The sequence below is a fragment of the Diplotaxodon limnothrissa genome, linkage group LG16, assembly GCF_057381915.1.
Source record: "Diplotaxodon limnothrissa isolate DT_005_m linkage group LG16, D_limnothrissa_male_GT1.1, whole genome shotgun sequence".
Lineage (NCBI taxonomy): Eukaryota > Metazoa > Chordata > Actinopteri > Cichliformes > Cichlidae > Diplotaxodon > Diplotaxodon limnothrissa.
This window is the reverse complement of record NC_140611.1, coordinates 22,162,398-22,184,436: the sequence shown is the minus strand read 5'-3', so window position 1 is coordinate 22,184,436 and position 22,039 is coordinate 22,162,398. Positions and strand designations below refer to the sequence as shown.

Below are 22,039 nucleotides of genomic sequence, written 5' to 3'. Positions count from 1 at the left end.
AGGCTATATTTATCAGATTTGATCACTTTGTAAAGTGGATTATATTAAATTGTGAATAGCAACAGAAAAAAGGATGTCTTACAAAATGATGCTGGTATCCGTTGTGATCATAGGGGCATTTGAAGACTTCATTAGTCATAAGTCAATACACAGGTGTTGTTAAAGCCCAACCTTATCTAGGTTTGTGTATACTGGATTCTGCACATAAAGCACACACACACACACACACACACATGAAGATCAAGTATTTCCCTTATAAATGACTTTATTGATGTAGCTCATGTTGTACTTACATCCTGTCACTGAACGGGACTGTCATGGCCCATTTTAAGTCTTTTTGCCTCAAACCATTTGCTCAGTCCCATGGTAACTACACAGTTAGGCAATATGGTTTATCATAGTGAGCAAAATGTATCACACAAAGATCCCGTGGTGAGGAAAAAATGACAGAATATTGATGAAGCGGCGTTGAGTTTGTGCATGTGACTCGCCCAAGGCTACGACAGGCGAACTTTGAAAAAGGGAGATGATTAAAGGGAAGCTATGCACTATGGAAAACAGAGCAATCATTGGCAAGCCTGCTTTCCCCTGCTACCCCTGTTCCCCAGAGATGCAAGCAGCGTACAGTGTAATGGGGCCAGTGCGCCTCATTAATGAATTGACACATATAAAATGTAGCAGAGCCTTTATGGCACCAGCATTAGTCGATGAGGGGGAAAATGGACAATGTATGGAAGGAATAAAATAAAATCAGTGTTTGTGGAAAAAATACTGTTTTGGCATTATAGCGGCTGGCTGACCTTTGATTTTAACTTAAAAAAGTGACGAACTGTAAAACAGAGTTATTGGGGCAATTTGATTATCAGCATGATAACATCCAAAAAAGTATATAAACCCCCCCACATGATTTTAGCTCAGTTATTATGCGCCCATTTTTATTATACTATGCATTTTCCAATATCTGCGGTTTTTACTGACTTCCCTTCCTGTGCCTCTCTTCGTTTAATAAACCACGTTTATGGTTTCGTAAATTTCATTTGCAGCTACAAAAAAAATTCCACAGCAGATTCAGCCACTGTAACATTCAGCTGTCTGTAACAGCAGAAACTCATGACATATCTATCATTGCAACTATCTTATACCCATCTGGTAGTATAAAGTATGTGATCTTTGTAAGCTAAACCACAAATGTAATGGAATTTGTACATCTCCACGCCAGAGGGTGGGTCATGTTTGGATCTTTGCCATATATAGGCCGATTTGAGACTGCAGGAAAATGGAGCATAATGTGACCTTTTACTTGTATACAGCATATACTTGTGGACAAGCTGTGCTTTTGCGTCTGGCCAAGATCCCTGAAACAATTATCCAACTGGATTGCAGATGTAAGGCATTACATGGATCCTTTATATGCTGGTTTTGTGTATTTTCTCAGAAAACCATAATAAGGATATGTGGGATATTAAAAGCATAGTGAGATATAATGGTCACAAAATTGACTTCATAGAAAGTCAAGCCGTTAATAATGGATTGCTGAGACCTGCAAATTATCAGGGGATTTGGATTTGTTTGGCATTTCGGACGGCAAAAATCTCAGAGGTGGTGAAAAACAAGGTTTGGAGAACTTATTGTGCCAGTATTCATTTCCTCTCTGTATCTACGTTCAAAAATGAAGACTAATATGACAAAATAGGATCACGGTATATCACTTAAAGCTTAGTAAAATGATAAATTATTAAGTGGTCTGAATGTCTTTTTATTGATATTTATATTTTGCCTTTACTCTTAAAAGATGGATGCATCTGGGCCATCGTGGCATGACCAGCAAGCCAAACAGAGTCAGGTCCCACATTTATCAAAATGAATGACTGCACAAGAGGACAGCATGCTGTTTTAAGACGCTCAAAAAGCAAATAAAAAAAATACAATTTTGACTGGAGATTTTCTTGTCACATAAAATGTTCTCATACAACACCGCGGCACTCTGTGGCTTTAGCCAACGCAGTATCTTAATACCGTAATACCTATAATCCAGGACAGAGTATTTTTATCTTGCTAGCTGTAATTGCTGCTTTTTGTAAGCCGTTTTCTCTAAATGTCCTTTTGATATTTTTTTAAGTATTGCATGGTAAAAAGAGGACAAACTGGACTAGCACTGATCATGTTTGCATAGTTTCTGTATAGATTTTCTTTGCTCTTCTAATTTTGTATTCTCATTTACACACATATCTATATCTATCTATCTATCTATATATATATATATATATATCTATATATCTATCTTTTCTGAATTGAGTTTGTATTTTTTGAGTTTGTTTATCAAATTATTTATTATTTATGTTTTCTCTTAAGCCGGCTCCTGAAAAACCTTCTAAATTGTACTTTTCTGAACTTTGATAAGCCCCGTACTCACATTGTGATACACATCACAGTTTTGTCGTTTTGGGAATTTAATTTGAACCACCTCAGGCTTTGGAGAAAGTAAAACAAAATAAAATATCTATACCTCTTGTCCTACACCCACAGGCACTTACGTATGCAATAAGATTGTTATGAAATTGTCTTGAAGAATAAATCCCTCTGCTGAAACGGCTTCTTCATCTTATATTTTTAGCTTAAAAGTTTTGTTCAACCCAGCTGACAGTGAGACACAGGATTGTTATTCTTTCCACCCTGTTGACAACCTTACTAGTGTTGCCTTGTGAATGACAACAGTAACAAATGGATGATAAGTATTCTATGGTTGTTGCACCTTTTGCCCTGATACAGCATGTGCAATGTCTCTTTTATCACTATAGGATCAAGGTCATAAAGCATTGGATTACTGTCAGCTGCAGTTGCCTGATAACCTGATTGAGATGTGTCACTATGGGAAATGTCTCTGTATGCTCATCTTACATATAATTTAGTCATAGGAAGTGATGGTGATGTGCTCAAAGCAGCCTCTACTTCCTACACATTTACATAAACAACTTCCTTTTTTTTCCTCAAAAGCTGTATTGTTTGCCCCATGCAATCAGAACCACACTCCCACTCACAACAGTGTCAGATTCTTGCTATTATGAGCAACAAACTTGTTGCTTGTCGTTAAACTTGGGATTTGTGGTTACTGGTCATCTGAAATGTGTCATCTTGACCTAAAATGTGGCATCGAGAGTAAACCATGGATGAGGAAAAACTCATTTACAACGTAACACAACCCACACAGACTGGGTTAAAAAAAAAACCTTCATATAGATCCAAAAGCACTAAATGCTCTTTTCAAGGAATAAATATGTCCACAGTGGTGCCACAAGCCAGATATCAGCAATGTGTCATTCCTCTGCCTTCCCACGCAAATTTATATTGTCAGCCTGAGAATCAACCGAGTGACTGAGGGCAAACTAAGTGCTTCATCTTTAAATCAATGAAGGCGCCACAAGCTTCTTCATTATTTTTTTTCAACATTCACAACTCCTGACAAACAAATTCACATAATTGACAAAGAATATAAATAATGTAAAGTCATCCCACAGCTCTACTAAATGTCACTGCTCCCCCCCCCCCCCGACATTAGCATTAAGATAATGCAGCCGAGTCTCTGAGTTGAAATCTGTTTACTTTTGTAGCCCTCTTTTTCTTTCAGAACTGCCTTCATTCTTTGTGATATTAGTAACAATGGTTAGTAACAATACTCAGGTAGGCTTTGGCGTTGAAACTATGTTCAGCTGTTAGTAAGAGGCACTAAGAAAAAATACCCCAAATCATTACAGCACCACCAGCCAGAACCATTAAAGGCAGGATGGATCCATGCTTTTATGTGTTTTATGCCAAATTCTGACCCTACCATGTAAATGCTGCAAGAGAAGTTGAGACTCATCAGACCACGAAACATTTTCTTAATCTTCTACTCTACAATTTTGGCGAGTCCACGCAGCCTTAGTTTGTCAGCAATCCTTTGAGCAACAGCAGAAGACCACATGGCGTGGTCTGCTGTAATCCATCTGCTTCACGCTTTGATGTATTGTGCATTCAGAGATGCTCGTACGCATACTTTGGTTGTAACGAGTGGTTATTTGAGTGGCTGTTGCCTTCCCATCATCTCAAAGCAGTTTGGTCATTTCCCCCTAACTTCTAGCATCAACAAACCATTTCCACCAAACTGCTGCGCACTGGATGTTTTCTCCTTTTTGGACAAATCTCTCTGTAAACTCTAGAGGTGGGAAAATCCCAGTAGATCAGCAGTTTCTCAACAACTCAGTACCACTCATGCTCAGTTTAAACTTCAACAAGTCATCTTGTCCATGTCTATAACCTTAATGTGCTGAGGTGATGACATGTGATTGCCTGATTAGACATTTGGTTTAAGAAGCAGTTAAACATATGTACGTAATAAAGTGACCAGTAAGTGCAAATAACATATTGTTCTCTCTTTCTTCTACAGAAATGTTTTTTCTGGGAAAAGGGAGGAGATTTCACTGAATAAAAAAAAAATAAATCACAGGATCTCATAGCAGATCCACCCAAGTTAGTCAGGTTTGGTTGGATCTGCTATGCTTTTTTTCTCCTTTGACAACTAATACCAAGCTTAAAAATGTACTTTTTAGGACTGTGGTTTTACCATATAAGTAAAAAAAAAAGTTTCTTAAAGCACATGCACAGCATACAGTGCAATGCACATCTACCAGTGGCTCTAAAGGTTTCTGCCCATCGTAAATTTTAGAATATGTCCACGCCGTGCAACTCCACATGTTTACACTTTGTAAGCTAACCAGAGTCCCATGCTTCTAAATGAAAGTTACATCCTCTTTTAGCTTACCAACTGTAAACACAGCTGTTTTATGAAGAAAGAGTCGACTTGACATGTTGTCTGCTTTGGTTCTTTTTGGTTTGCTCCTTTGTTTTCTAAACAAACAGCCACCACTGCACAGCAACTGTCAACTGTACAGGTAATTAGTTGGAAAAAGGAACTTGTGAACTTGTTAAGGTGGTCTTCCAAAACAGCCATCAAGGAGTCACTAATGAAGCACATTTTCACATAATGAGCGTCACAGTTTGTTAGACCAAATCTGTGTCAGGCGGTGCCGATGTGGTGACTTGGATTTACAAGCTATAGTTTTTGGTGGGCTTTAATTTAAGCACTCAAACATTCATGCATGAGTGCCACCCCTTGCCTAGAAAATCGTTGCGTTTATGGTCAAACAGTGTCCTGAAGTATCATGCCACATATGCACTGCCAGACTATTTATTTTTGTGTGGTCTCAGAGAAAGTATCAGTTATGCTAGAATCTGTGGAATCTACATAATTGCATGGTTTTGGTAAGAGTCAGTAAATAAAACAACTCAGAGAAAGGAGCTGTGGATAGGCCCACTTTACTTCCATTAGGCTGTATCCAAAACAAGAATGTTTCAGTGGCTTGTCATATCCCTGGATGGCAGAAATATAATGCTAGGGTCAAGATTTTTTTAAAAGGAGTGGTTATGTTTTTTTATTTCCCTGTCAAGTGACTTCACAAACCACACATGTATGTTACTCAGTGTTTGCCGCTGAACATGGTAAGGAATGCAAAGAACAAAGATCATGCACATGAATACACAGTTTTGCTTTCCAAGTTATTCATGTACTAACTGATCATTTGTCTACATATGAAAGCAAAAAAAAAAGAAGCTAAATCACCATTTCCACTTCACATAAAAGAGATTTAGTATGCAAGTTGGCAGTTCAGACAAATCATCAGAATCTAGCTGAACAGCTGCCTTTTGAATTTTTTATTCAGTCATTCACATTCCTCATATGCTCCTAATTCAAATCATGCAGGGATACAGCCCGTGCATTTTGCTAAATGCACAAAGAAGAGCCCAGACAGATCACTTGTCACACAGTCAACAAACAGAGACAATCACACTGTCACACCTAATAGCTATTTATTGACCTGCATGCTTTAGCGGGAGGAAACTTAAACATCTAAAGTAAACAAAATCACAAGTGCAAAACCTTCTAGACAGCCATCGATCCACCGTGCTACCATCTTTTCTTTTTGGGAGACCTAACCAAGAATTTAGAAGAATTTTTAACTTGATGTCCTCCCACCTACTGTAAAGCACAGGGGACAAAAAAGAAACAAACTAACGCTGGAGTGAGGGCAGTGTGTTGCTTACTGTCATTTCACTGGAATGTTTGACCTTCACTGTGCAGAATGATTATTTGTCATAGTTCCCTCCTATCTTTCAGGTTCATGGAGGACAGGGGGGGACCCGGACCTAGACCTCTTAGTGAATCATGCCATTTCAATGTTTATGGGTGCTCACCTTAAATTTAAGGTGTGAAACTTAAGTTTATTAAGACATGTATGCATGAACCGCATATGATTTTAAAAACATAGTTAGTCTGAAAGGCAATCAGCATTATACAACTTTCATAGATGTAAAAAATTTAAAGCCTTTCACAGAAAAGAGTCATTTTTTTCACATCCAAGTAGCCCTTGTTGTCCTATCACTTAACACTGATCAGATAGATTGGTTTCAGTGGTTGCATTAATCCAGAAATAACAAGAAATCCTAGTGTATAAATGCTAAGTTGGGATGCTGTGTAAAACGTAAATACAATGCAAAGATTTGCATGTCTCATAAATACATATTTATTTCACTATAGGCCATAGAAAAACATGTCATAAACATAAAGGACTGCATTAAGACAATTCACCATTAAAAAACTGCAATTTTGAATTTGATGGTAAATGTCTAAAAGAAGTTGGTACAGGGCCAATGTGGACCACTGTGTATCATCCCCTCTTGTTTTAACAACAGTCTGTAAACATCTGGGAAGTGAGGAGACAAGTGTTTGGACTTCTGGGATAGGAATGTTGTCCCACTCTTGTCTAATATAGGATTCTAGCTGCTCAACAGTTCTGGGTTGTGTTTGCCATATTTTTCCATTTCATGGTCCACCAAATGTTTTTAAACTGGTCAAAGATCTGGACTGCAGACAGACCAGTTCATTGCTCAGACTTTTGTAATAGATGCAGTAAATACTACGTAGTTTAGTCTTAGTTTGTCTTGCTGAAATATGCAGGGTCTTCCCTAGAAAACTATATAAGAGTATATGCTGCTGAAAAACCTCTTTAAATCTTTCAGCACTGCGAATGTGGATGGCACAGTTAACTGAGTTCACAGACAGTGATTACTGGAAGTGTTCCTAAGCCCATGCTGAGATTTCCACAATAGAATCACTCCCGGTTTTAATGCAGTGATGCCTGAGGGCCCAAAGGTCATGGCCATGATATTGATTTTCAGCCTTCCCTTTTGAACACAAAGATTTCTCCCAATTCCCTGAATCTTTTGATGAAATTACATACTCTAGAGGACAGAATTTTCAGATTGTTTACTGTCATTATGCAGTCACATAACAAAATTCTGTGTGGTAATTAGCTTATAACCAGACACGATTAAAAAGACAGAGAATGACAATGAACAAATATACACAATAGGGAAACAATTATAATGTAGCGTTGGCGTTACAAAGTGTCTAGCACATGTATCGGCCCTTTAAAGCGTGAGGTGTGTATGTGTGTCTGTATGCGTGGTAGGGTGGGGTGATAGAGTTCAGAGCTCCGGGAAAGAAGCTGTTCCTCAGTCTGTTGGTTCTTGTTTTTATGGTCCTATACCTTCTTCCAAAAGGCAAACAGTTTATTACTTGGGTGGGTGGGGTCTGCAGCAATGCAGCTGGCCTTCTTTTGGACACGGTCAGCATACACTGAGTCCATGTCTGTGAGAGGATTTCCCACAATCCCCTGTGCTGTTCTCACTGCCCAAGCCAAGTGCTTTCTGTCTTGTTTCGTGCAGCTGCCATACTATACTGACATACTGAGACAGAGGATGCTTTCTGCTGTGGTTCTGCAGAAGTTTGCAGCAGGCTCAAGGGGAGCCCATCCCATTTATGGCTCCTGAGGAAAAGCAGCCTTTGCTGGACCTTCTTTACCAGGTGACATGTATTCAAGCTGTGATGTGAATGCCCACGAACATAAGGTTGTTTATCTATTCTACCTCCTCCCCGTGTACAAGGAGGGGAGCATGTTATGTGTTGTCGACCCCTTGCAGTCACCCCACAATGAGTCTTCTGGTCATGCTGGTGTTCAGGACCAGGTTGTTTGGACATCCTCTCCGTAATGAGCCTCATCATCATCTGATATGAGACCCAGTACAATGGTGTTGTCTGCAAAACTCACAAAGTTATTTGTAGAGTGGGTGGCAGTGTAGTCAAAAGTGCCAAGAGGTCTGGGCTGAGTGCACAACTCTGCTGTGCACCTGTAATCAGGGCCAGTGTGGATGATGTACTGTCCTCTATTCTCACTACCTGAGGCTTGTTGGAGAGAAAGTCCTTGATCCAACAGCACAGTGAATAGTAACCAGGCTGTGAAGCTTCAGTGCTAGTTCATCTGTGATTACTGTATTAAACGCAGAGCTGAAGTCAACGAATAGCATCATCAACATCCGTTAATATGCTGCAGGTGAGACAGAGCTCCCCGCATAGGTGGACCGATGACTGTCCAGAACAGTAGTTTAGGATGATCCTCTCAAAGCACATTATAATTACCCGGGAGTCAGTCTCAACAATTTTATTTTATCGAACATTATTCTGAATTTGTTTGACACTTTGTGGAGCCTGTTTTTTTTTTTTTTTTTGCAGATTGGTAAACTGCTTCTCTGAGATGCTCTTTTTTATAACCAATCATGTTACTGACCTCCTCCAGCTGTTTAGCTTTCCTACCTTTTGCTACCTCCATCCCAATTATGTTAGATATGTTGCAGCCATCACTTCAAACGATAACACACGAGTTAGCCGTTTTCATGAAAAAGCAAAATGCCTTTTTAAATGTGACATGTTTTCTATAATATGGGCTTGTGAGATTTCCAAATCATTGCAATCTGTTTTTACACTTTTTACATTTAACCAAGCTTTTGGGGAATTTAGTTTGGAGATTTCAGCTAATCACAGTGAAACCATTATACAACTTATGCAGGAGTTCTGACAAGTATATTTTTGCAGAACCACAGGCTCATAGCTTGCGGTGTTGCTGCCCAAGTGCTATGTTCCCTAACCACTCGGTCATCGGGTCACCTGCCGCAGTTGATTGTTGACTTTGGCTTTCAAAAACATTTGCTCTATGCAGCGGTGGAAAAAGAGGAAAGAAAAAGAGGAGCTATAATTTATTTACAATTATAGCTTTTCCATTTGACGTGTGCACTCATCAAGCGATTTTGTTTGTGTGCAGGGGAAAAAACAAAAAAGTAATTGCTGATTTTGAATATTAAGGAATGTTGAAGAAACAAACATATTGGTGGAGGCATGATTTTACAAGTGCCATTTGTAATGCAAAATAGGGAGCGCTCAAGTTCAGAACAGGGTATTTTGTTCCCCCCTTTTTTCTGTCTGTTGCTACTCTGCGATTTACTTTCCGTTTGTAAGATTCTTGTGGCAAAATACCCTTGTCTAATGTGAAATGAACCAGCTCAAACAAATCTCAGAGTTGTGGTAAATAAACCAAGTAAATGATGTTTGTGTTTTTAAAATTCAACAAATTCCAGGATGGGAAGGAGGGGGAGGACTTCTTTTGCCAAATTATTTCATTTATTAATAATCAGTCATTATGTGCATGGATTAATTTTTTTAATATAAAAATATAATCTCTAATATTTCCAAAACATCTTCTGAAACCTATGCAAAAAGAGGGTCCAGTACTATGTGCACAAACTCATGGATCAAAGGCTTTATTTTATTTTTTAGTGTTCCCTACTGGCTCTTTCCACAGTCTAGCCTTGTTTGTGCCCTGCACTCACTGTTGTGCTATATTGCCATACATATAAATTGCGAACCATGCATTACACAAGGGGACAAAAAAGGACCTATAAAACTACACTAAATTGAACTGCACAAAAACTTGTTACAAATGTCAAATTAAAAGCTCCACTTCTTATCTTTAATGCACCTCTGGGCCTGACAGTGTGCTGTGCCTTTATCCCCTCTTTTGACTTTAAAATCTCCATTTCTCTCCGAGCTTTGAGGGTGTGTGCTCTGACAGAATGTCAGGCAATTAAACAGTCATGGCTCATTGAGCTGGAGGTGGGCCTGCTCCTCCAGGCTCCTCTATAGGCAACAGAAGAAATGAACACAAGCACTCCCTGCCATCCCTTCCTCATTCTTTGACTTGCAAACTTAGCAGTGAATCTAAACAAGAAGTTGTTATCAAAGGACACTTTAAACTGCTGTCAACTTTCACTGGGCTGAGCAGTGTCACTGTCGTGGGTAATTATCTCGTGCCAGAATGTAAACGAGAACAGTGTGTGGGACAACAAAGATGTGTTCTCGCAGGGTACCCAGTCATGTCCCTGCTGCGAGATGAACACATAAACGCAGCCACAGTAATGATGGCAGGAGACAGCTGCTAGCTGTACCTTTACACCACTAAGCACTAAGGTAACAAGGCAGCAGTTTCAGTTTATATATACAGCACATACTGTAAAAATCTTGGAGTAAGACCAAAGTGCTTTACAACTCTACCAAGCTACAGAAGGCTGCTATCGTTTGACGTTTGTGCTTGTGTATTCTTTTTCTTTTCTTGCTTTGATGTGAAGAGAATTGTGACCAAACTTTCAGTGAGGAAAAGTTGTACTGTGATACAAACGTATTTTGGTACAGCACTGCAGCATTACAGCATACAGTGTAGGGTAAGAGATTATTTCATAAACACTACTGGACAGTTGATTTTCATAAATCCATTTGCACTAGAACCTACTCAACTCGATGTGATTTTTAGTGTTTTCCATTAGGTAGCAGTGCCTGGTACAAGGTACTTTTTTCGTATCTGACTGGCCAGTCATCACTCGATGAGTCATGAGAGCGACTCCTTCACAAAAATCAGACCTTTTCCTTTTCTGAAACCTGACGATGAGGAAAATGGCTGCACAAAAACCAACACTGCGGTCCCCGAGAGTGACAAAAAGCCACAGACTGAACAGCTAGTTTACCATCGCCTGTGTTGTATTTGTGTCACATAAAAACGACGTCACAGGACCTTTTGCTGTGTTGCTATAATGACCAATGATTCTCAACTGTAATGGAAAATAATAATACCAAGTAGAGTCGAGTCGAGCTGAGTCAAATCGAGCAGATATTAGTGGAAAAGAGGCTATAAAGAAGTCCTGGTAACTTAAGTTCAATGGACTTTGTTTAACTTTTGTACTATGTGTTCAGTCAAGTTTTCAGAATTAACTATTTACATATATTTATAAATGTATTATACCTAACCTCAGCAGTGACACATATCTAACAAACCAGGAGTACTGTAACATATACCTGCAGGCGGTTACGGTTATAGGCTGTTACCTCAACTGCAGAACTTTGACAGAATCATCAGACTTCTCAGGAGGTAGAAATGTACAAATAAACAAACACTTTGTCACAGATCCACTCGTGCATTTTAGGACAATTTTTTTTCACATGGTCTCGCTTGCCAACATTAGATTACTGGCTGGATGCTAACAACCAGTTTTACACAGTTAGAGGTTTGACAGCTGGAGGTAAAATGCAGGACTTCACAGCAGATGAATGAGACATCTAAAACACATTCACTCGTCCAAGGTACACCACTGCACACTAAATCAGGTATCAAAAGTATATTGTGTCAATATTGTGTCATTGTCCAAAGGTATTTGGACAATGACACAATATTTGTAGCTTTGCTTATGCACACCTCCTCAGTAGATTTCAAATCCACCAATCAAGATGTCATTTAAGAGCAGACTTTAATCCTTATTGCAACATTTTTTATAAATCTTCTGAAATTTTTAAATGCTCAAAAGTAATTGAACAAAGACAATTTTAAAGATAAGGACTGTTAGTAATACTTGAATGAAGGTCTAGAGCTCATGGACATCACAACTCATTTTTTCCTTCCTTGAGATGCAAGGACTTTACTGCTTTTACCTTCTGTTTCTGAAAGTTCTAGACTTCAATCAGATCCTGATATTTAATATACAGCCAGGTATTATTATAGATTTTTCCCCCATTGTACTGTAAATAAGTGAACTGCATCAACACACTTTGATTCTGTATGTGAATTTGCTTCCACTTGTTATTTGTCCAGCATTTCTCTTGCTTCATGTTTTCCAAATTGTCTATCAATGTTTTGCCAAAACCAAACAGATTCACAAGACTAAAGATGGGAAAGATCACAACAGCATCAATAGGCTTCTGAACATAAGGGTATATGGGTACAAAAGAGAGCCATTCTACTAACAGCAGTAGGTGCAGTGGCTGTCTTTTGCTTGCTTTTTGTGCAACACAGCATTGAAAAACTGAAGCAAAACTTCACACAAGGATCTTTCCAGAGAATGTTTTAGTTTAAAATGGGATTATGTATAAATAGCTCCTGACTTCATGTCTGTGCATTTTAAGGTTTTTGCATTTTATTTTGTGAGATGAAATGACACATGAAAAAAACTGAAAGTTTAGATGTCACTTCTGCTGTGAAAAGACACAAAAGGAAAAAAAATTGCAGTGATAATTCCTAAAATGACATTTTAGGAATCTCATATTTTATGAGATCAGACTGCACAGCTGACCGCTCAATATATATGTCTGGTGTCCAAGAACAAACAATACCCCAGGAAGAACAAAAAACTGCAAGATGAAATAAGCCTGATGAATAATGGCATCACATTCTAGGTTGGGCAGATTAAAATACATTTCTTTGGATCATTTTGGAACCTGGATGTCTAAAACCAGATTAGGAGTACTACAGTGATGACAAAACATGGAAAAAGGAGTATACTGATATGATGTTCTTGAGTATATACCAAATGAAGACATAATTCTCAGTCTCAAGAAGCATCGCATTCCAGACATAACTCGAAATTCCTCATCTATTTTAAAATGGAAAGCAGACCAACACAAGTTAAAAAGAATGATCTTGAATTACTTGGGTTATAGCCCACGCCTTTATAGATGAATTTTTAGTGTTTTTAGTGAAAACATTGTCTGTCTGGTCAGCATCAAGCACGAGGCAGACAAAGTCTCCTTAAACAACTGACTGAAGCAGCTATGTGGTAAAGAGACAGCTATTCCCAACTGGGAATTAGTGGAGATCTAAAATAAAGCTAAAAGGACAGGATATGCCCATCAAATTGGTTGAATTATGCAAATGTTGCTCGATATCTGCTCGAAGTGTTTGTTAACAAATTCACAATAATATTGAAAATGTCAGAGTTAATTTGAGGGCTTGTTTTGGTTCCCTCAAGTTGCCACGAAAATCTGACCAGCATTTTATTGCACAGTATGAGTCAATATAGCTCAGTAGGCATATTTCATATTATGCACATTTGAATCGGAGGATACCAACAGCAAACATATGGTAAATTGACTGGTTCCTTTATTTATTTATATATATATATATATATATATATATATATATATATATATATATATATATATATATATATATATAAAAAACTTAATACAACGCTTTATACAACATATCTTATTCACCCACAAGCACTATTTTCTAGACTTATGTTCTTTCTATCTAACAGTCATACACATTCATACTCCAGTGAGTGCATTGCGAGTTCAGTTGGCAGACTGGAGCAACGAGAGATCGAACCACCAAGTTCCCGATGAGCTACTCTAACTCGTGAGGTAGCGCCCCCACCTCACCCAGCCACACATATCTGTGGCAAGTATAGTTTTGATTTTGAACTGGAACAGTGGACATGAGTTGGACAAAACTAAAAGATAAGTCAAGAATCTTTCTTTATTTTTCATAAGCCAAACATCACATGGTACAGCCTATTATAGAAAACCCACAATTTGCAGCATTCTGTGGCCAGATCAGCATGGATTCCTCAGGCATGTTGATAATAGAATTTTCTGCTCATGTAAACTGGTTTAGTAATAGTATGTCAAAAAATAAGCCCTTGCCAATGAGCTCCATTTTGCGAGAAGCTCTAAGGAGGCTTATTGCCTAGTTATTCGGGAGCAGTCTGGTGCCCCCGTATCACTGTACCATTATAGCTGCTGCTGCTCGTAACACTCCCCCACCAAGACTTCACAGCTCTCCCTTCTGTCAGCTGTGACGGAGCAGGTCATTTGCTGACTGGTTGGGATCCTTGTGGAGTTGACTCTATTAGCTACAGAAATGAGAGTTTTGGACTAGGATGTGTCTCGAATAGATGCGGCGGTTGATGAACGTTTGTGTTGGATCTCGGAGAGGCATCTTGACTAGCTGAGAACACCGTGGCATGTGTTCAACAATCCCTGCGGTGTTAGCCACTCAACTGTAAAACGCTGTGCTTAACAGCTGACACTTCTGATGCCACGATATACCACATTATCAAGCTTCGAAGAGTTTTGCATTAGAGCACCTTATAAATCACAGGAAACATTTTAATGAGAGTATTTGACATTGAATCCCTTGGGAGATGAAAATGAGAGTATGACACTTAGCACACCAAGTGCTGCATACCACTGGGATTTACAAGTCCCAATGCTTGCTTGCTAGAAATCTCTAATGGTTTGAATACAGCATTAGAGGAGTGTGTGTGCATCCCCATCCACACAATAAAAAAAAAAAAACACAATTTCTCCTTGCAGTTAATGCATAAAACAGTGCAAGATAACGGTCCCAGCAAAAACATAAGTATAAAATGTTGAACCTTACACTGTGTTGCATCGCATTCCAAACAATCCTCTGGTTTGCAGCATAAAGGCAGGGAAACAGAAAGTCTTAATTAATTCAGCGTAGGTGGGAGAAATCACTGACGGACATATAACGCTTAAAAGCCAACTGCTGTATATAAGACATCAAAAATGCATCGAGAATGAATTAGATAAAGTGCAAAAACATAATTAGGACTGAATAAAACAAATAGCTCATTTGTTGTTGTGGGATTTCAAGAGCCAGATGGCAAAAAAAGGCTGCTTTTCAAATTATGTACCCATTAACTAAATAACCTATTATTAACCTCACACAGAGAACTAAGACATTCGATTTGGCAGGTTTTAAAAACTATGAGAAATGAGGCTGCCATTCACCAAAACAGACTGAATAATTTTCTCCTTTTCAAGGTTAAATATTACAAGCATAGCGGAAACATTTTGAAAAGATTCAATGCGAAAGGCCAGGTATAAGAGAGGAAGGGTAAAAGGAAGTAATGCTGTAGGAGTAATACACAATCAGAGCTGTCTCTCAGCCAAATTGGACTGCCACCCCCATGTTAACCTTTACCCCGATGCAGCATTTTAGGTCTCAAGGTTCTTTGAGATGGAAATTCATGTATCAAGATCCTATTGAACAAACATACAGATTATCTGACAGAAAATAAAGGTGCGCCTTCAAGAAGGAATTGATATGGTCAGCCTCACAAAAATCTATCCATCTCCCTTCTTCCCCTTCTCTGTTTGCCAAGTGCACGGGGATGAGAAGGGCAGTGAATGCAGTACATCACACCTTCCCATGCCGTCTTTGGGTAAAGCTGTTGATTCGTTAACAAACACAAATCGATAGAAAGGTCTGAATGGAGGACAAGTACAAAGAATTAATTTCCGGCTCCGGGGGCTTACCATGGCAAATCACCAGCTTTAATCAACAGTGTCAAGTCAAAAAGATAAATGATGTTTACACTGAAGCAGTGTCTTGTCTGAAAACAGAAAGCATTGGCTTTTGTCTTCTTACCAGTCTGTCTAGGCTTGTGCCAGTTGCAGTGGTAGGCCTCTCCTCTGGGCTGTAGGGCCTGAAGCGGGCGTTGAACACATCCGAAACACCACGAGCAGACCTAGTGATTCCTGCGGGTTTTGGCTGACCACAGCCTTGAAAAACCTACAATTACAAGAACATGGGTACCCAACTGTCAACAGTTTAAATTACTTGGGATGCAGAAAATAGGTAAAATACACTGTTTGGATAAGGTCTTGTGAATGATTCACCCCTGACTACCGGTGTGACAGTGCTTTACGTCAAGTTGAGGCAACCATGTTGATAGGTGATCCGACTAGGAGCTGTGACCAGTGCTATTTAAGTTTGTTGAGTTAAATTTTTACGGGCTTCTGGTAAAACACCACATATACTTAAGCCATAAACAAAACGGCATCTGGTGCATGGGAAAGGCAACTGAGCATTTAGTTTTGAATTGGAACGGGCATCTAATTCAGTGTAGGCAGAAAAATATTCTTCCTCCTTTCTGTCTACAATTTTGTGGGCAAAGAAAAATGCAGTAAAACACAGGAAACACATTAACTACTGTTAGTTGAACTAAGATTATCTGACCAACTTGAAACATATAATTCAAATACAAGACCTAAATTTGGACTTAATTAGAATGTGTTGTAATCCACACCTTAGTCACAGCCCAGTATGACTTCCAGCAAAGCTTATTCCTCATTTTGTGATGAAGTTGGACTTCGTCAGCCTGTCTGAAGTGTTACTTTGGTTCTTAGAGAAATGTACCTAATTGACATACCCTGTAGGAGACCTGGGCACTGTTATCTTGCATAATCATGATGGCCTCTGAAATCTTGACATCAATAGGCTCCATGACAGATTCAATGTTGAAAGGTCCCTCTAGCCTCTGCGCCACCAGCAGCATGGCATCTGTTATATAAAAAAAAGGTGTGGTGTTGGAGGAAGAAGAGCAAAGGTGCAAACACACAGTTGGTAAAGTGCTCACAGACAAAAATAACTGTCAGTACAGCAACTATTAAAAAAAAATGACTGCACTGCAAGGTCCATCTCAAATTACAAAGGCCTGTTTACATGCTTGGTAAACGTAGCAGTCCAATAATAGTAAAGAACACACTGCAAGAAAAATACTGTATGATTGACACAATGCCAGAAATTCATTGTGAAAACAGAAACCACAATCATCAAGTACAAAGAAAAGTCTCCACTCATGTCCCTGAATTCATTTACATTGCGGTGCTGCTCAATTCAGTGGTGTGCAATTGCAATGGGTCTTTATTTAGGTGCCAGCTATAACTGCTCACATTTTGTTTATGTGGGTTTGTGTTTCCAAACGCAGTGCATAGTTTTATCTAACTGGTAAATTAAAAAATGCTTTTGAATATTTTTCTCTTTATTTTGAAGCTGCTTTCAGTTGATTGTGTTTTGGGCTCTTTTGGTTTTCACAGAAGGTGAAAAACAACAGAAAAAGTAATAAAATGGTAGGGGAGACCGGGGATAGTTGTAACATTTTTCACATTTCTGTCTGTAAATTGGAGCTCTTTTAAGGTAGTGGATTCAAAATGTAATGCAAAGTATTTACATGTCTCGGCTATTAAATAGTGCAGCTATTTTCTCTGCAGCACAATTACCCATTGCATGGTATGGTCTCAAACACAAAGAGTGAAATGTTACAATTAACCCCATAGTCTGGGTTAGTTGTAACATATCCCGGGGTGAAATGTAACACAATGAAATAAGGGTACTGACAAAATATTAACATGTAATCTTTGTTTATTCAACACATGAATGCACTTAGAGCCATTTATGTAGCTGTGTGTGTGTGTGTGTGTGTGTGTGTGTGTGTGTGTGTGTGTGTGTGTGTGTGTGTGTGTGTGTGTGTGTGTGACAGAATGCAGAAATCTAGCTTTTGAACATATTCCAACCCCCCAAAAAAGACAAATTATAGAATTTTCTGCAACTGAATATTTCATTAATTTTGGTTGGTCTTCCTTGAGTTTGGCCTCATTGGCTCAGTGGGCATTATAACCTACAACTCTTGCACCAATTTTGAACATAACAATGAAGCTGAAAAAATGTAGTTGTTCACCAGCATCGCAATTCCATTACTTTTTTTCATGGCTTACCTTGGTGTGGTTTGCAAAGTGCTTCAGAAAGATGAGGAAATCTGTTTCTTGCACCCATCCTGATTTATTTCCACTACCAGTACTTCCTACTGGTCCATCTCTGACACAGTGTGGGAATGTGTATGTGTGGGAACACAAACAGTGGAGGAATTGTGTTGCCAATGGCATTAACCGCATATACAAATGCGACCAGTGAACCTCTCTCTGCTGATGTCGTTGCCCCAACTTGTTTAATATAAGTTAAAGTAATAGTGTGGTAAGTTGTAACATCTGCATTATTGTTACAACTGACCCAGACTGTTGCTGTTACAACTGACCCAGACTCCTATAGCCATGAACTAGCTAACATTACAGCCAACGGCTAAAACATTAGCACTAAAGACCTACACAGAATATATCCCCATAGACATACAAATAACACAATTTAAGTTTGATGAGTTTAACTGAAAAGCAGATAATGCTATTAGAAATTGAAATGAAGTAGAAAAACTTACTTTTTGGCATACAAATTACTTTTTTTCGTGTTAAATTGTCTGTGTTTGACAAAATGTGCTGATTTTTCACATGTGATAGCAGAACTGAATTGGGCATGCACAGGATGAGTCACATCATTTGAAACTTAGCCCTGATTAGAGAAATTGGAAGTGTTACAACTGACCCACGTTACAACTATCCCCGGTCTCCCCTACTAATTGTACTAATGGTGCAATGCTATGCCTACCTCTGATTAATATTGAAGCAATTAATTGACTGGAAAAAATATGTCAACCTCCCTAGGAATTTTTAATTCATTATTTATGAAAACACACACACACACACACACACACACACACACACACACACACACACACACACACACACACACACACACACACACACACACACACACACACACACACTTCCGTTCAGGTTTAAAAGTGCAGATATGTTTCCTCTCTTTGGCTTACATCTCTGCAGATGAGCACATAAACAAACATGACAATATTTGCTATATTGTCATGGAGCTTTTTACAAAAAGGACACAAACGGTTTACAATTTGCAAACTACTACATCTTCTTTTCTGATTGCTGCACAGTATTGTCATTTACCACCTTCCCATCTCAGACTGCAAGCACACTTACGGAGCATGAATGCTTCTTGAGGCAAATTCAATTTTTATGTAGATCAACTCAATCAAATCTACAAAATGCTGTTAGGCTCCATGTAGTGAATAGTGCTGATGAGTAATTGATTTAATAGAACTTTTGAAAGCCAAGCACTTATTTACATATGCTGTGAAAAAGGTCAATGGCTCATTAATATTGTGTGGACACAAGCCAGAGGGCCTTGTTGAACATGATACACTTAACATATCATCTGCACTTGTTTTCATCGTTTTTAATGAACATATTTGCAAGCTTTTCAAAAGGATGTTGCATTCACATGATCTAATATGTACAACTCTGTATGGTTCACATTGCACAGTACCTCAGACTAATTAGGCAAACTGCTGTTGCCCTTTAAAGGCTCACTGAGTAAACTGAAACACTGCTAATGTTGATTTATATCGATGTGCTAGAGTCTGTACGGTGGCAGCTCTGAGTTTGACTGCCGTGCCACAGGTAACTGGACATCACCAAACCACTCATTCATAGCTAAAGGCCCATTTCTGCAGACAGTACAGAACATGCATCTCCATCCACAAACCAGAAGGCTGGTTTGTGGATAAGTACTCCACAATTACTTTGTACCTAAATATAATAATCCTGTCATTTGGAGACTTCAGAAACAATGATGTCTCACTGTACATGCTCCATGACTCCCTTAACAGTTTATTTTATCTGTATCAAAATTCCAAAAGTAGCTTGTTGGTTTTTGAAGAATAAATTATGTATTTCTTTTGGCTTGCTACTCCAACCGCCCCACCCATCATAGGAAAATAAAATAATGTATTCCCAAACTGTGAAGGAATAGATAACATTCCATGGGGAACAGACCAAAAATGGCGACTGAAAAGAAAACATTAAAAAAAATAATTGACCTTACACAAAAAGCCAGCTGCAGACATGAGAAAACACACTGTAGTGCAAATATTGTACATACACCCCCCCCCCCCCCCCCGGACACACACAAAACAAACAAATGAAAAAAAGAATATCTAAATTACACTTTAGTGCTTTGATAGCAGACCTGTCCAGCTTTTCATTCTTCTGGGACCTTAGATCACTAATGGCAGGGGAAAAAAGCTGAGAAACATTAGCTCAGCTCTGCTTCCATTTCCTTTCCAATTATGTCAAAGTCAGAGCCTTTGAAGAGCCCCTCTGTTTGTTTACACTGTGAATTGCAAATGGCCTGTGATTCTTGCTGAGATCTTAATATACAGATTACATCAGTGCCAAATGGTTTTCTACAGCAGCACTTCAAGTGCACAACTGTGTAACCATATGGTCTAAGTGTAAAAAAAAACACCTGCAATGGCCAAAGAAAAAATATTTTTGCTGTTTGTCTATTAGCAGCCATGGCAATCATTTTTAGAAAAGTATTTTTTAACAGCGTACTGCAGTTTAGTTTGACTGCTTTCTTTTTGTGTCCTTATATTCCTTTAAAAAAAAAATCTGAACGTAGCATTTCCATATTGTTTGTTATTTAATGTGATTATAATGCAAATTCATTCAACTGCCCCAGGTATGTCTGCTCACAAAAACAAACACAGGTAAAAGTATATCTAAATTCAAGCTTAAAAGCTCTCAGTTGCAAATACTGAAAATTTAGGTCAGCAGCGCCAACTGGGAGCAACTTGTATTTCATCACAGGAGAAAAGAAGAGTGCCTCCAGGATCAAAAACGATGGCAATCTTTCCCAGCAGTGGTGACTTATCTGCAACTTATCAGATGGGCTCAACAAACAGAGAGCTAGCCCGGGAACTTTGTCTTTATACACAGCTGAGGGAAAGCAGAGAGTGTCACGGGGGGAGGCAGGGAAAGAAGAAAGCCGGAGAATAAGATGTGGTTCTGGGTTGAGTGAGGCTAGGACTATAGCTGTGTCCTATAGAGAGATGGGCTCCTGCGCTACATGTGAAAAACTCTGCCTACATGGAGAATTAATGACTCTCATTTATGAGGAGTGCAGGAAGTCCAGTCCACTGTGGCACAGCTGCCACTCTGAGCCAAATTTTCCCTGCATCACTTTTGCGCCACTGAGATAGGCTACTGGCCAGCCAGAGGAAATCTTGTTATCAACACGACACAGCCATGCAAATAGACATATCTTGTCCTATTCTGAGCAGGGGTTTTTACAGCTGTGACTTACTGGATAGAGACACAGAAATCTAAAAGACACCATGCCTCGAAACCACAGCACGAGCCAATTATTTTTACTTCAAATTGGAGGTTAATATTTCAGTTTGTGATATGAAACATGCTTATTTGCCCCGCCTTACTCTTGCCTCTGCCTCTTTATCGAGATTGATGTCCACTTAAATTCAGGCTATGTCAGCCAGCAGCAACCTCCAGCAGACAAGGACAAATAAGGAAAGTGAACAAGCCCATCTATGGCTCTTTGCCTGTGAAGAGTTCCACAGGATGAAAAATGGCTCTAGTGTGATTTGGATTCTGTAAAGCATACCTCATCTGTGGTTCAGTCAACCAACTAATAGTGCTATGAAACAGTATAAAAATGGAAAGGAAGAAAAAAAAAAAGAGGCATATTGTCCCTTGGACACATAGTCATGATCAAGAAAAGGAGTCCTTGAACATAGACATATGTGCACAGCCCAGGGTTTAATAGCCATAAAGAAAAAAAATGTATCAAGTATTATGATTTATTTTATTTTGTTTGTTTGTTTGCTTTTTATATCAAATGTTAAATGTCTTTAACGGGCTACTTAAAAAAAACAAAAACTGACCCCTCTTTTCCCAAAAGAGTAGTCTACTTTACCAACTTTTAGACGTTTGGTTCATTAATCATTTGATAAAGACTATAAAGGCACACAAGGCAATATTTAGAAAAGCTGGGGCCTAAATCTTAACCCTAAATAAAAAAATCTTTTACTAGAGATCATTTCCTCTGCTGCTAACATGAGGCAAAACCCCCCCCAAAAACAATCTTGTACACATCTAGTGCAAGATTAGATAAGACAGTCAAGATTAACAATATCCTGACTTTTTCCTTAGCGTCCTTAGGAGATTGACAAATCTATGCACACAATTTGGAGTAAAATGTAG

The 22,039-nt window shown here is 38.8% G+C and overlaps 1 protein-coding gene across 1 annotated transcript in view; it reads right to left on the bottom strand.

Moving 5' to 3' along the window:
* LOC146616162 (glypican-6-like) overlaps positions 1 to 22,039 on the bottom strand; it is an 88,273-nt gene that overhangs the window by 12,150 nt on the left and 54,084 nt on the right. Inside the window, exons 5-6 of the mRNA XM_085374903.1 lie at positions 16,492 to 16,622; positions 15,708 to 15,851 (exon numbers count right to left, since the gene is read on the bottom strand). Of these exons, the coding sequence (XP_085231029.1) occupies positions 15,708 to 15,851; positions 16,492 to 16,622 (275 nt within the window). The remainder of the gene's footprint in view (positions 1 to 15,707; positions 15,852 to 16,491; positions 16,623 to 22,039) is intronic.